Source organism: Chionomys nivalis, chromosome 3 (assembly GCF_950005125.1).
Source record: "Chionomys nivalis chromosome 3, mChiNiv1.1, whole genome shotgun sequence".
In the NCBI taxonomy this organism is placed as follows: domain Eukaryota; kingdom Metazoa; phylum Chordata; class Mammalia; order Rodentia; family Cricetidae; genus Chionomys; species Chionomys nivalis.
In genome coordinates, this window is record NC_080088.1 from 84,281,929 (window position 1) to 84,296,276 (window position 14,348).

Genomic DNA, 14,348 nt, shown 5'->3' on the forward strand with positions numbered 1-14,348 from the left:
CACACACACACGCACACGCACACGCACGCACACAAATAAAATTTAAAAGCTTTAAAAAGAACTTCTAAAGTGCCCAATGCAGTAGTTTCTAGAATGTTCACAGTTTTGCAAGTTTGTGTTTTGTTTTGTTTTGAGACAAGGTCTTGTTATGTAACCCTGATTGTCCCGTTATTAATATGCAGCCCAGTCTGGCCTCAAACTCAAGGCAATCCTCTCGCCTCGGTCTCTGAAGTGCTGGGATTACAGGCTGCTATCACCGTACCCAGCTGTGGACACATTGCCATCATCTCATTTCCTGACATTTTCTTCACCCCTGTGCCCCTCCAGAAAAGCCTTTCATCTCTACAGACTCGAGGGTGCTATTTTTGACAGACCACGGTGTCATCACAGATTCTTAGGAGGACCCTTGGAGACGAGGCTCCCCGGCAGAGGCTCGGAAACTCAGAGCCGATCAGCAAAGGCCACACAACTCGTTTGTGGCAGAGTTAGCTCCTTGATTTCTTGTGAGGTTAGATTTCCATGTCAAAAATGCTGTGTCATTCACTTCCTCCCAAGCGATGCTGACAATAGAGTCTCATGCAGACCATGTTACCCTTCCCCGCTGTGGAGGGTCAGGCTCCTCTCCACAGGTTCTCCTTTTGCTCTCTAGAGCCTGGGTGCTGACAGTAAAGACAGCACAGTCTTTCATGCCTTAATTATGTCCGAGAAAGGTTTCTATAAGTTTTGCTGGTAACAATATTTGAGTAATTAGAAATGCAACCAGGCTCAGTGAGTTCACTTTGGAGAGATGTGGCCTTATATAGAAGGGACAGGGGCAAACAGCATCCTATAGCAGAAATGCCAGTCTTGGGCTTGAAGTAGGGGTCATTCTATCCCTGGCACTGGGGCTGGTGGAGGCCTTTGCTTTGTTCTGCCTCCTTCTGCCTCTTGCCTTTCAATAGCGCTTAGGTCTGACAGACCCATGCTCGGGGAAACTACGGGGGGAAAAAATAGGTGTGAAATGGGGAATTAACTTTGGCGAGGGTTTTTAAATGGTGGAGAAGGGTCCTATGGTTATTAGCCACAGAGAAAGAGAGACCATATTAACAGAGGCTGTGGCAAGTCATGGAACCCATAGGTGCTGAAAGAGCGAGAGTATGGAAGCCTCAGTGGGTCTGTATTTCTGTGATACAGGCCCCTAGGAGTGCATGAAATGTCTTAAGCGAGGCCACTCAAGGGACAGGTAGGTACTCTTGTGTCCTGTTGAGTTCCCGTCCGATGAGGAAAAACCTGACTGAGGAGATGGCTATGGGGATGACACAGGCTCCTAGACAAAGAGCTCCCTGAGGATAGGGACCGCATAGCTCATGGTTGAGCTCTCAGTGGCCAAGAAGTACCTGTGGAGAGAGAGAATGAGTAGCAACAGTTCGCGTCAGAAGATGTGCTGTTATTTACAAAATGACGTATGTGCCGTGCATGGACTCATCTTCAACGGCACTCAGACTTGAGCCCTGGAAGGTAGGCAAGGCTGCTTCACAGGTGAGGTCACACGGCTGGAGGTGGGAGAGGAGGTATCATGTTGAGACTGCCCTTCCAAAAGGCCTGAGATATGAATAAGAATCAACTGGATACCTGTGGTTTCTCTATCCTAATCCTATATCCGTGGTAGACATGTTTTTTTGCCTAAATCTCCTAACACCAGCATTATATCATGCTGTTTTAAACTCATAAGACAATTACATCACTGGGTTAAACAGGGGGTAGGCTGTCAAGTGGGTGACTCCACACGTAGACTTTGCTACAGATCGTGCATGGTAGCATTATTGTGCCCAATACAGTTTCTGGTCATTTCGATTAGATTGTAGCTTTATGGCCCTGGGTCTTCAGCAAATGTGTTCAAACATTGCCTCTGCTTCATGAGAGCCTTGTTTCTGTTGAACTTTCATGGCCTGATTGGAAATCGATGATTTCTTCAGATCTTCAAACTGTCATGTTAAGGAGACCTAAAGATTCACTCACTCAATAAAATGGTTTGAGACTGCAGGATGTGGAGAACTTGCAAGAATTAAAACGCATGCTCCTGCACCAAGGAGTGTCCTATTTTAACTGTGTCTACGTCGTGCGCGAGGGATTCTCTTCGTGCAAGTTGTTTTCCTCCAACAAGCCCCATGATCATAGCATTTCAGGACACTGGTAAGGCCTAACTCCGGGGCAGAGCTGCTAAACTAAGGCGAAACAAGGGAGCTATCCTATCCTAGCAACTGTTGCTATGCGGGGACGTGGCGTCAATGCGAGAGAGGACGCCCTTTGCGGGCCCCTTCCCCTCACCTGCACGAACTACATTTCCCATGATGCTCGGAGAGGGCTCCGTTGTGACGAAGGAAATGAGAGCGGACGGGGGAGGGGGCCGGGGAGGGGGCGCTATTCCCAAGTCGGCTCTTGGGCTCCGGCCGCCGATACCGCCGCCATGTTGGGCTGAGGCGATGACAGGAGGAGGCCGGCGTGTGTGGGATTGAGAAGTGGAGGAGGAGGCGGAGAGTCAGGGCTCTGAGAGGGAGCTGTTCCCTAGCTGAGGGAGGAGCCCCCGGAAGACGCCGCGGAAGGCAGCAGAGCGGAGGCGGCCAGAGCCCGGACGCGATGCAGCCCCAGCCGCGCGGCTGCGCTAAGGCGCCCGCGGCCTGAGCCCCCCGGCGCTGCGCTCGGCTCGGCTCGACCCGGTTCGGCTCGGCTCGGCTGCCGGCGAAGTCGATGCCCTTGAGCGCGGCTGCGCGCGGCCCGGTTGTGCGGCCCCGCGGCGTGCGCTGAGCCTCTCGGCGGCCCCGGCCGCCCTCAGCCCGGCGCTCGATGTGTAGCCACATAGTTATCTGTACACTTCGTCGCCGGGCTTTAATGAGGACCTGAGTCGCGAGCGCGTGTGAATCACCGCCTGGGCCCGGGAAGGAGGACGGCGCATTTAACCCCCTCCCACCCCGCTCCATGTCCGTGTGTCACTCGGCTCGGTCCACCTGGCGCGGCGGGTCCCCGCGCTGCCACTGCTGCTGACGATCGATTCCCCTCGCGCCTCTCGCTCCAGAACCTCTTGGACTCCCACGTAACTTCTACTTTTTTGTTGTTTTTGTTTTCCCCTCCTTTTTGAAAAAGCTCAGCGACAGACCGATCAGAACTGTGAAGGGTTTTGATTTCCCGTAGCTCCAGCACTTCTGCTCCTGTTTTTTGTTTGTTTGTTTGGTTGGTTTTTTTTGTTTGTTTGTTTTTTGTTTTCTGCGTAAAGCTCTGGGCCACCCTCAAAAGGCAAGATGTCCAGTCATGTCCCGGCGGATATGGTAAGTGAACGATAAATTCTGACGTTCGGATTGCATTGTGGTTTCGAATCTGATTTAATCCGAAAACGACACCGGCGTCGGGGCGAAGTTCCTGGGGCCGGGGGTGAGGGTTTTACGGCACTGGTGTCAAAGCCACCCCGCTTGGCTTGGAGAAGTTGGCACTTCTGGCCCCCTCCCCCTCCTTTTATATTTTTTATTTATTATTATTTTTAGGAAACATTGGGTTTTGGTGTGGTTTTGCTTTTTTTTTTTTTTTTTTAACCACAGGGAGTCACTGGCTCGGTTGTTTTCTAAGTCACCGGAGGCAGGGAAATGCAGCTGGAAGCGAAGGAAATTCCTCTCCGGTTGCTAGAAGGCTCTTTAGGCTTGGATTTAAACGTCTCGGGGAAACGTCAGGGCCAGTGTGGGCAGAGCCGGGGACGGGCGCCGTGCTGGATGCCTAGGGCAGGAAGAGGCGATCTCGCTCAGTGACAGACAAAATCATTCGGGCAGTAGGCGCACACCTGCTACGTTTCAGGGACCGAGGAGCACCTCTTTGGAAAAGTCTTGCAGGGAGCCCTTGGAAAGCTCTGGCTGAGCAGCTCTGGAGACCCGAGCTATTTAGGACGTTTTTCGAGTTCAGGCTGATCGCATAAAGGACCCCTTTTTATATAGATATCCCAAGGTTTCTTGGTTAACAGATATTTAGCAGGGTTGCATTTTAGGTTTTTGTTTGTTTGTTTAAGCCAATGAAACAGCTTATGGAGCCTGGATCACTGGGCGTCGAGAACTGGAAACAAAAAGTGCTCTTGTTTATTGAGCCTTTTCCCTTCGGTTTCTAAAGGTTAAGGTTGTGAGTGTGTTGACCGACAGTTACTTTGTAGCCCTACAGTGCTGAGGGATGGGTTTGTGGGAGTGTGAAATGACACTTTGCAGTCCCCAGGGCATTTAACAGGGAGGTGAATAATCCTGTTCGTGAAAGAATTGAAGTTAATGTAATCATGCCCACTTATGTCAAGTTGACATTTAAATGTATGTGTATTACAGTGTAAAACCAAAATTGAACTTTGCTAATGATTACATTTTTAAAATGTCAAATATTTCTATGGGGGTGGGGAGACCTCTTTTACACACCTTTAAAAGAAAAGTGACCCTAAACTGTATTTTGACCTTGGCTTAAAGACATTTTGTTTGTTTGATTTTCCACTTAATACCCTATTCAAATGCAAAGGAACCACTGGGTCTGTCTCCTGGGCGGCCTCACCGCACACAGCCTTCGCTTCCGGAGTCTTTAAACTCCTGCTCCGTCCGTCCTTTTAGCTGTTCTTCCTTCTTGACGTGCACGGAGGGAATGGTCTCTTGCCTGCTAGAGTGGCGCACAGTTCCCTTTACACTGTTCTCAAAGTTGCCTGGAGAGGTCTCTGCACAGAACTGCAAATGCTATTTCCCCTGTTTGATGAGTGATCTGTGGGCTCATAGCCTCCGGCAAAGATTTGCTCTTTGTAAAGCCTCCATTTTACATCATCAACACAGTGCAGGCTACACCCACCTGAGTGCCATTTTTTCTGTCAGAGAAGTTGTAATGAAATAGATTTGTGTCATTAAAGCAGTGCCACTACTTTCTTTAGGCCCAGTGACTTTTTTTTTTTTTTTTAAAGCGGGGCGTACAGCATCTGGCACACATTGAGGTGATTTGGGGGAATGCTTTCTTTGAAGGTTGGAAGCTGTGTTGGGACTGGGGGACTGAAGTAGGGGCACAGTTTTATTAATAGCTGCAATTACAAACTGTAACTACTTGTCTGTTCGAGATTGTGTGTTAAGGCCCTGATGACTCAGTGGTGCTTTGAGATCCCTGATTAAAGGTGATATGCAAGGGCAAAGCAGTATTATGTAATAAACATAGCATGCCTGATGATGTTCTTCAGAGGTAGCCTGACGCTGTGCAGACTTCCAGGCTCTAAGTGGGTTTTGTGTCTCCTGTTCATCTTGCTGGAGGATACGATTGTTTGTGAAGACCTTTTAAACCTCCATCTTACATTACTTCAGTTTTACTTTTCCCTCAGAAGTGTCTTTGATTGAAAGTTCCTAGCCTCCCCAACTGTATGTATGTATGTATGTATGTGATATTAAATACTGGCTTGAAGTTGTTGATTTAGTGTTTCATAGTTAAACTCCCCATGCCAATAACTGACAATTTGAGTTTGCATTAGTGACTTAAAGTGAGGACAGTTTACCACTTTTTAATTTGAAAGCCATCTCTTTGCTCCCACAGATATTCCCACAAAGTAACATTTCCTTGCAAACCTACTCTAAATTGATTAGGATAGGAGCTGTCACAGACCTCTGAACTTGAACTTGCAAGTGCAGCATCGCCTTTCTATTAGGTGCTGTAATGTGAACCTTTCAAGTGTTGACAGCTCCTCCTTGCTGTGGAGAAACAAATGTTCTTCTGTTCCTTTACATCTTAATGGTGCTGTCAACCCTAGGAACATCCTGGCCAGGAGGGGGGGTGGAGCTCTGATGTTAGAACCCCTGCTCTGTTTCATTTGCGGTAATTCCTTCCAGACAGATGATAATTATTAAATCAGTTGACATTTGGGAAAAGTCTTCTTATGGCTATGGCTATCATTGTGACTCATTTTGCAACCCATATATTAATACCAGTTCAGATTTTGTAAATAGAATTGTCATTTAAAATTTGCTTTTAAATATTAAGTACGTTTTTGTTTTATTGTAGGAACATTTTTATAATCCAAATTTAGAAGGGCAAAGTGCCTCTTTAATGAGTACATTTGTTGCACCTTCCATAAAATAATTTGCAAGGAATCACCATTCTGCAGTACACACACACATACTGCGTGTGCACACATGCACGTTCTAGAAACATAAGTGTATTTACAGGAGATGCTGTTTTTTTCTTGTCAATAATGATAGAGTTGGAAGTATGTTTACTAATACCTTAGTGTAACAACCTCTCTGTGGGAAAAAAACTGAAAATATTGGAGCAGGATTTCATTAGACTGCATCTTATTTAAATGGTAATTCCCCTTATGTTTTTAAAAACTGAGTTCAGTTTGTGGTCTTCCTTGAGTGTTAGCCATTATTTATGTTTATGTAGTGACGTGAGCTGCCCCACAAAAAGACATTTACTGTGAAGAGAGGAATGGGGAGAGGATCAGGTGAAGGTGATGACCTCACTTTGGACTGGGAAATGTCTCAGCACGTGTGCACATGTACGTAAAAAAGTTTCTTCACTTGCAAGACTACTTAGGACTTTGAACTAGAATTATACTTTATTACTTTATGACATCTGTTACATCAAAAACTATCTGCAGACCATCAGTGAGCCCGGTGTGGCCGGCGCTGCCCTTAGTGCAGTGGTCTGAAGGCAAGGCCAGGCAGATCCTATGAGTTCGAGGCCAGCCTGGTCTACATAGTGAGTTTTAGGCCAATGAGGGCTACATCATGAGACCCTGTCTCAAAAACAGAAAGAAAAGAAACTATCTGCAGAAGAAATTGTATGAGGACAGTGATCTCAGACTGTATCTAACTGCTTGCTAGGTTGATGACAGTTGTGATCAACAGATTGTAGTTTGGGGACAAAGATACCATGACAGTTTTGTCAGTACTTTTCATGTGTTTAATAGAATAATTTAATTGTAATGCTTGTTTTTTTTTTCTTTTATTCACGAAAGAAATATTTTTGGAGCCCTCTAGTGGGCAGGAAATAACTAAAATAAGTTTTCTTTCAATGTGAACTTTGATCAGTTTCCCAAGTTAAAGTGAAGTGACCTGTGAGGAGGAGCCATGCCTAGAACAAGATCAGAATTGACTATGGGAAAAGTATCCAAGACAAAATGCCAGACTCCCTCCTGGTTACAGTTCCTTTATTGTTTTCATTCCCCTGCCACATATAGTGTTTTTTTCGATTGAAGTTGAAAGAAAGCGACTCAAGCCCAGGAGTCAAATGAGTACAGCTCACAAGTCCACAGTGTGACTTGTTGATAGCGCAGTGAGCAGCATCTCTCTGTGGAGTGCTTCTCTCAGGGTTTACTTGACTGATTCCCAGCTTTTGAGTTGAAATGGATTTTAGTTCATTCTAGGTCCAAGTGGACTTTCCTTTTTCTAAATCATGTCTTTGGAGCTTGTGCTTTTACTTGGTCAGGTGTGGGGACAAGTGTCTTAGATTGTTATGTCTTCCTTGATTTCTGAATCAGATTGATGTTTAAAACTTTCTGACTCATAGAGTGGTACAGTTTGTTGCCTAGAGAAAAGGAAAAGCATTCTACACCCACCAGTAGATCAGAAGTTTATTCTGTCTGCTGTGACTAGCACTTTGAATGTGGAAAGCACACTGTTAAATATTAAAGCTTGGATGTCCTTACATTAGTGATAAACGGCGCTGGCTCTTCTAGTCTTCATAATGTGGAGCACATGTGCTTTGGTTTTCAGGTTCCTTTTAAAGCGGGGAGGGTGTCTCGAGGTCTCCAGACAGGGTATCTCTGTATCCTTTAATGTCCTGGAACTCACTCTGTAGAACAGGGTGCCACCAAGTCACAGATGCCTACCTCTGCCCCCGTAAGTGTTGGGATCAAAGGTGTGAACCACTACCACTGGACTGTCAAGTTCCTTTCTTTAGGAGAAGAAATTGAAGTGACCTCAATTCATAATAATGCGGTCAGGCACCCTGGATTGGTGACCCCCCCCCCCCCCATGAAGGTTGTGTTTTGAAACAGCCAGTGCGATCCTTTTGAGTTGCTGCTTGGATAAAATAGGATGTCATGTACTTTCGTCGTTTTGACTTTTTGAGTCAAGTACTGGCTATGTTGCCCTGGCTGGCTTCACAGTAGCAATCCTCCTGCCTCAATCTTAGTGCTGTGATTATAATATGGGCCACAAGCTTGTCTAGCTGAGTTTTGATGGCTACAGCCAACATTTGAATGCTGTCACTTGTGTTCCGAGTTTGCTGCAGAATTCTGTAGTTGCAAACTTCTGTATGCAAATGTGAGGCCCTGAGCTTTCTGCCCGTTTTTGGATCACTGCTTTATAAAGAGAAGTAAGGCAAGTCAGTCAAGGTCTGAGAATAAAATGATTAGAACTTGCTGTCCATCTGGATATCTTCTGCCCCACAGTGTAGGTAAGCTTTCCGCCTTCCTTCCTCTCTGCTCTCTAGATTAACTGTGAATGGAGTTTGCTGAGGAAAGGAACTCTTGGATCAGGAGGCCAGTAGGCACACTATGAAGTGCAGCTGCTCAGAGGGTTTTGTGATTGATCACTACGGCATCTAGTTAATAGAATCTGCTGTTGACTTAGCGTTCGGTTGACAGCAGAGCTTTACTCTCAAAGACTTTGAATCCAAAGTGAGAAAAGTCTTACTGCTCTGAAGAATCCAGTGCTGTAGAGAGAACATTCCAAGAGCCTGTATGCTAAAAGGCCTTCTCTGCAAAGAACTCCAATGAATTTTGACTCATTAGAAGCAAAAGGCAAAACTAGTTTGCAAAAATATAGGCCCTCAGGAAAAATGAAATTTTATTAACAATTGCATAAGATAGCTGACTTCTAAGATAAAGTTGGTAATGGCATGGAGACTATGGTGACTTTATGAGGTTGTAAGTGATGTACTCTGCTCCTGATCTACGCCTCTTTGTGAGCTAGGGTTTTCATTTTGCCTTAGGACAGCTCTTAACATGTCAATTATCCCAGCCAAAGGGAGACTGAGGCAGGACAATGACAAATTTGAGCCCATCCTATCTATGTGGCTGTTACTTTCCCTTGACCTCATAGCGATCTTAAGCTGTTGGATACTTGTTTACTGAGAGGATTCTTGGTATTTTCATGGTAGCGTATCATTTACAGAGACACTGTATAGATAGACACTTGTGGAGAAATTGTGCCCACCTGGAAAAGACCACCAGGGATACATGTAATGAAAGAACTTAGGGTCTGCTTTTGCAGCAAGGACACTGCTTAAGGAACTACAGTCTCTGAAAGAGGGGAGAGGCCTGGGCTGTCTGTGCCTGGGGACTCTCACTCAGTACTAGAAAAGAGTAGGACCATCACCATGCAGGAAGTGGAGGGAAGTTACTAACTGGGTTTTTCAGCAACCTGCTCCAATGGCAGGGAGTAAGGAGGCTGGGGAGACAGTGTCAAAAGTAGGGATCACATCGGGAGGAGACTGCTAGTCATTTTGAGTTGTAGGCCACAGCCTTAGAAAACCTCATTGTCTGTTGCTCTTCTGTTGGCCGCCCCTTCGTCCTCCAAATTTGCAGTGGGATTATCAACAGAGTTCGTGCTACTTTCTTACACCCTGGGATCAGAGAGGACAAGAAACTTGAGGTCTCATAGCAAGAAGCACTGAGTCTCAATGGGAATTTGGGTCTGATGGCATCAAAATGGACTTTCTGTGCCTCCCCTACCCGGGCAGATACTGCTGAGCTCCTCAAGCACATTTCCTTCTGATGCCTCAGATTCCTTCCCAGACAACGCTTCGGGTCACTGCTGATTGTTTAGAGTTGAGGTGAATTCCCTGTTGTGCAGCATGCTTGGTGACTTGGGGGTTGGCATGATTTTTTTGTTGTTGTTTTTTGAGGACAGGTTTCTCTGTAGCTTTGGAAGCCTGTCCTGGAACTAGCTCTTGTAGACCAGGCTGGCCTCTAACTCAGACAGATCCACCTGCCTCTGCCTCCCAAGTGCTGGGATTAAATGTGTGTCACCACCGCCTGGCAGGGTTGACACGATTTTTGAGCAGCCTGCTGCATCGCTAATTGCTGGACTTGGAGCTTATTTTAAGTATGTTGGCACCTTGAGTCTTATGTTCACATTTGTTACATGGTAGAACTCTTCCTGTATGGTTGCCTGTTGGAATGCTTCATGTATGTAGCACATAGGTTGACATGTGAAAAGCTAAGTGCTACCGAGCCTTTTTCTTCCATCTTCATGCTCTAGCCTCTTACCTACAATGTGGACTGTCTGTTGACTGAGTCAAGCCTACTAGCATTTTTGTATGGTCTCTCTTCTCTAGGCAGTATTCCATGACTGGATTTTCTCTTTGTAATGACTAGCTTTTGAGGAGAAAATGTTCTTCCTGGTGAAGAAAACTGTTGAAGTTTGGCATTATATCTCAATTTAGTGCTTAATTTAGGCAACACTTCACTATGTCTAGACAAAATGTTCTTATGTTTAATTTCTTTAATAGAGAAGTAAATATTGCCTTAGAATACTCTTTTTTCATGCAGTCATATTTTATAAACACCGTCTATACAAATAAGGATCGAACCACACTGTAATTTTAAGCTGATTCTAATAGATGTCAGTTCTTTAACTGATTGTATATTTGTAAACCTCACGTTATTCCATTTCCTGTAGCTGTAAGTCTAGAGAACACATACATGCTGAGGAAGAGGAGGAGAATGGAAGGAGTGGGGAGAGGTCCCCACTTCTCCCAGTGCCCCATTAGGGAATGGAGTTCCTATCCTTGGCTCTTCAGGACACATTCAGATCACAGCAGGAATTTAAAAGCTGTGGGAAGCGGTAGTTTAAGGGCTGTTCCTAAACATGTCTCCTGTCTTGTGAGTAATCTTTAAAGTTCTTGGGAATGTAGTTACTGTGCCAAAAGACATGCTAATTTATTGAGTCATTGATGGAAAGGGTACCAATTTCATAATTAAAAAAAAAATTTCTAGGCTTCCAGATGATTCTGGCCATTTCATTATGTCTTCTCTCTTCTCACTTCCCTTTGGTTTTTGTTTTAGACCAGATATCCAATGTGTCTGAATAGCCCAGACTCGATCCCCTTGGTTCAGCCTCCTGAGTGCTGGTATTAAAGAGGCAGGTGCCACCATGACTAGCTGCATTCTCTTTTTAAAAATGCTTTATTTTCAGATTTATTTGTTTTATGTGTGTGTGTACACCACATGCATACCTGGTACTTGAGGTTACAAGAAGACATTGGATCCTCTGAAACTGGATGTACTGGTAGTTATGAATCTGATAGCTGGGAACGGAACCTGGCAAAGTGCTCTTAACTGCTGAGCCTTCATTTGTTAGTATGCTAACTTATCCATCACATCAAATGTTTACAACTTTGTCCATGGAAAAGGTTGATTATCAGTTTTAATGTCTTTGAAAAATCTTTGGGAGATCTAAGTGTTAAGGTTATATTTACCTCATAAGATGATCTGGGAAATGTTTCTGAATCTTTTTGGAAGAATTTGTAGGTATTGATTTTATTTCATCTGTAAATGTTCCAAGAAATTCAGCGGCAGGGCCATCTGGGGTTTTCTCTGGAGATTACTTGTACTGTTTCTTCAGCACATGCAGGACTCTTAATGTATCAGGTTTTGCTTTTTCAGGGTTCTGACCGTTCACCTGAATTCCACCTCACCTTGAATTTTTTCAGTATTCTGGTCTCTATTTGCTTACTAGTAACTTGTGTTTCCTTATCTTGGTGATTTCAGGAAGTCAATTTAAAGTTCATTTTCTGCTAGTTTCTGTTTGATCTTTTCCCTTCTCCTTTAACAGAATTTACTTTGTTATTCTTAGTCATTCATTCATTACCAGCCAGTCCCATTTTAGTTCATACATTTGTTTATGTAGGAAATCTTCCTCCAAATACAAATTTAGCTAGATCACACAAGTTCAGTCTCTATTCTTTTTATTATCCCTTAATCAAAGTGTATTTAAATTTCAAAAAATAATTCAGTATGCTTTAAGATTTCCACAATGGTGTTTCTGTTGACCTATGAGTTACCTAGAAATGTGTTGCATAGCATTTTAGCATTGGCGACTTTCTATCTATGTTTGGGTTTTGACACCATGTTTAATGCTGTTATTACCTGGAGCCATTTGTCCTATGATTTCACAAAACGGTCATTTGTTGATGTCTACCTGCTTTGTAGTTTTTGGAACCTGGGTATGATGTACCATAAATATCAACTAAGTCAAATTTACTAATCATGCATAATCTATTTTATCTGTAAATATACAGATTTTTTTTTGCTTTGTGATTTGGGGGTTCACACTCTGTAGCTTGCTATTGACTCCCCTCTCAACATTCACTTGAAAGAAGTACATTACAGTTTCCAGGTTTTACTGACTGTATGCTCTCTCAGTCCTCAGACCTTGTCTTGTGCCTGTGAGACTGGGTTATTGGCTGAGAATGCATTCATGGATATTCCATTTTCCTGTTTGGAGCAGTCTACTTACAGCCTTTGCCATCTTTCCACTTTCATCCTTGGCCTCTACAACTTTCTTTGGCCTTGAAATAAATCTGAGTGTCATCACCCAAGCGCCTTCTCTGGGTTGGTTTTCCACTCCCACCGTCAGTCCTTCCTATTTCTTGCTTTTTTTTTTTTTAAAGCATAAAGTGCTTACTCTACGTTCTCTGGTGTGTTTGTCATCAATCCTCTTACTATCTTCACTGCTTGCTTCAAAGATGACCACGTTCTTTGCCTTATGGGACTGGGCTAAAGTTACAGTCTTCAATCCTAGATAATCAAAGGACTTTACTACATCTTAGTCCAGTCTACTCCTCTTTAATTCTTTGCTTTATTTTAAACCCAAAGACGTTGTTGTTGAAATAATAGTAACAGTGGTAATAGCAGTGATGCAGTTGTTAGAAAGTCAGTAATTATTCCAGCAATTATACTCTGGGATCTTCATTTTTTTTTCTATGTTGCTACATTTGCACATGGGTGATTTTGCTTTCACTTAAAGAAGTCCTTTCAGGGTTGCTTGTATTGTACAAGTCTCCTCTGTGTCTGGCACACAGTGCATCTTCTTTCATCTTTAAATTTAGGCTCTGTAGCTTGAGTGTCCTCAGGGTAGTCCTAGTGCATGTGGCCTCCCTGTGCCTTCAAGTCAGCCTGTGTGCCTCTCATCCCTTTTGTGGCTAGTGTTTCTCTTTGCTGCCTTTGGGATTATTATTTGTCTTTTGTTTTCAGGCTTTATGATCTGTGTAGAGCTGTTTGTAGTAGTTATTTGGCAGTTTGTAGATTCCTTCCTTGAGTTTGCCTTTGGCTTGCTACCTTTTGTCACTTGGAAATTTTCCTAGTGTGTGCTCTCCTTTAGTTTTTGAGACAGTCTTTTTGTGTAGCTTTAGGTAGACTTAAATCCTTGAGCCTCCTGTCTCAGCTGAGTGCCACCTTTATAGGCGTGCCTACATTAAGTAATATTAAGTATATTAAGTCTTCTTTCCCCTTTAGACTTGCGTTATATGAATATTGGGTCCTTTCACTGTTTCCATTGTCGTCGCCCCCCCACCCCCCATGTCAGTTTGGATATTTTCTGCCAACCTATCTTGTGGTTCATTTATCTTCTCTTTCCAGTACCCAGTTACTCAGTTTTGTATGTGCAGTCCTAAAGCACATGTAGATTCAGTTTCTCATGATGAGCTCATGTTTTCTTGGGTGCATTACTCATTGTTATAAAATGTTTCTATGCTCTTCTTTTTAATTATCTGTTTGTTTTTCCTTGGATTTTGATGAAAAATTATAGAAAATCTGAATAACAGTCTATTTCTCCAGGTAGGGTCTTATATTCTCACCTAGCAGTTAGAGACACAGTCTCAAGTGCACACATCTGTGACTGATGTATGGCATGTGGCCGAATTTAGCTTCTTCTGATATCCTCTCTTCTGGTGTGTGGCCCTATTAAGGTCTCAGTTGAAGTTTGGTGTTTTACTAAGATGCCTCTCCTTGGTAAAGTCTGAATTTCAAGTATAGTTCGTGAGGCTTGGTGAGAGCCCTTCTTAGCTCACTCGTTCATCCTTCCTTCCTTCCTTCCTTCCTTCCTTCCTTCCTTCCTTCCTTCCTTCCTTCCTTCCTTCCTTCCTTTCCTTCTTCCCTCCTTCCCTCCCTTCCTTCCTTTCTTTCCTTCTTTTTTTTCTTTCCATTTTTTGAGACAGGGTTTCTCTGTGTCGTCATGACTATCCTCACTCTGTAAACCAGTCTGGTCTTGAAGTCACAGATATCTACCTGCCTCTGTCCCCCAAGTGCTGGGGTTAAAGGTATGGGCCACTAACCATGGGGTCATCTATTTCTGGCTACTTTGGTAGTACAGAATCCCAGG

The 14,348-nt window shown here is 44.0% G+C and overlaps 1 protein-coding gene across 1 annotated transcript in view; it reads left to right on the forward strand.

Moving 5' to 3' along the window:
- The first annotated feature begins 2,410 nt into the window (after window positions 1-2,410).
- Window positions 2,411-14,348, forward strand: part of Ubl3 (ubiquitin like 3) — a 43,490-nt gene continuing 31,552 nt past the window's right edge. Inside the window, exon 1 of the mRNA XM_057765704.1 lies at window positions 2,411-3,302. Coding sequence (XP_057621687.1) covers window positions 3,276-3,302 — 27 coding nt within the window. The 5' untranslated portion in view covers window positions 2,411-3,275. The remainder of the gene's footprint in view (window positions 3,303-14,348) is intronic.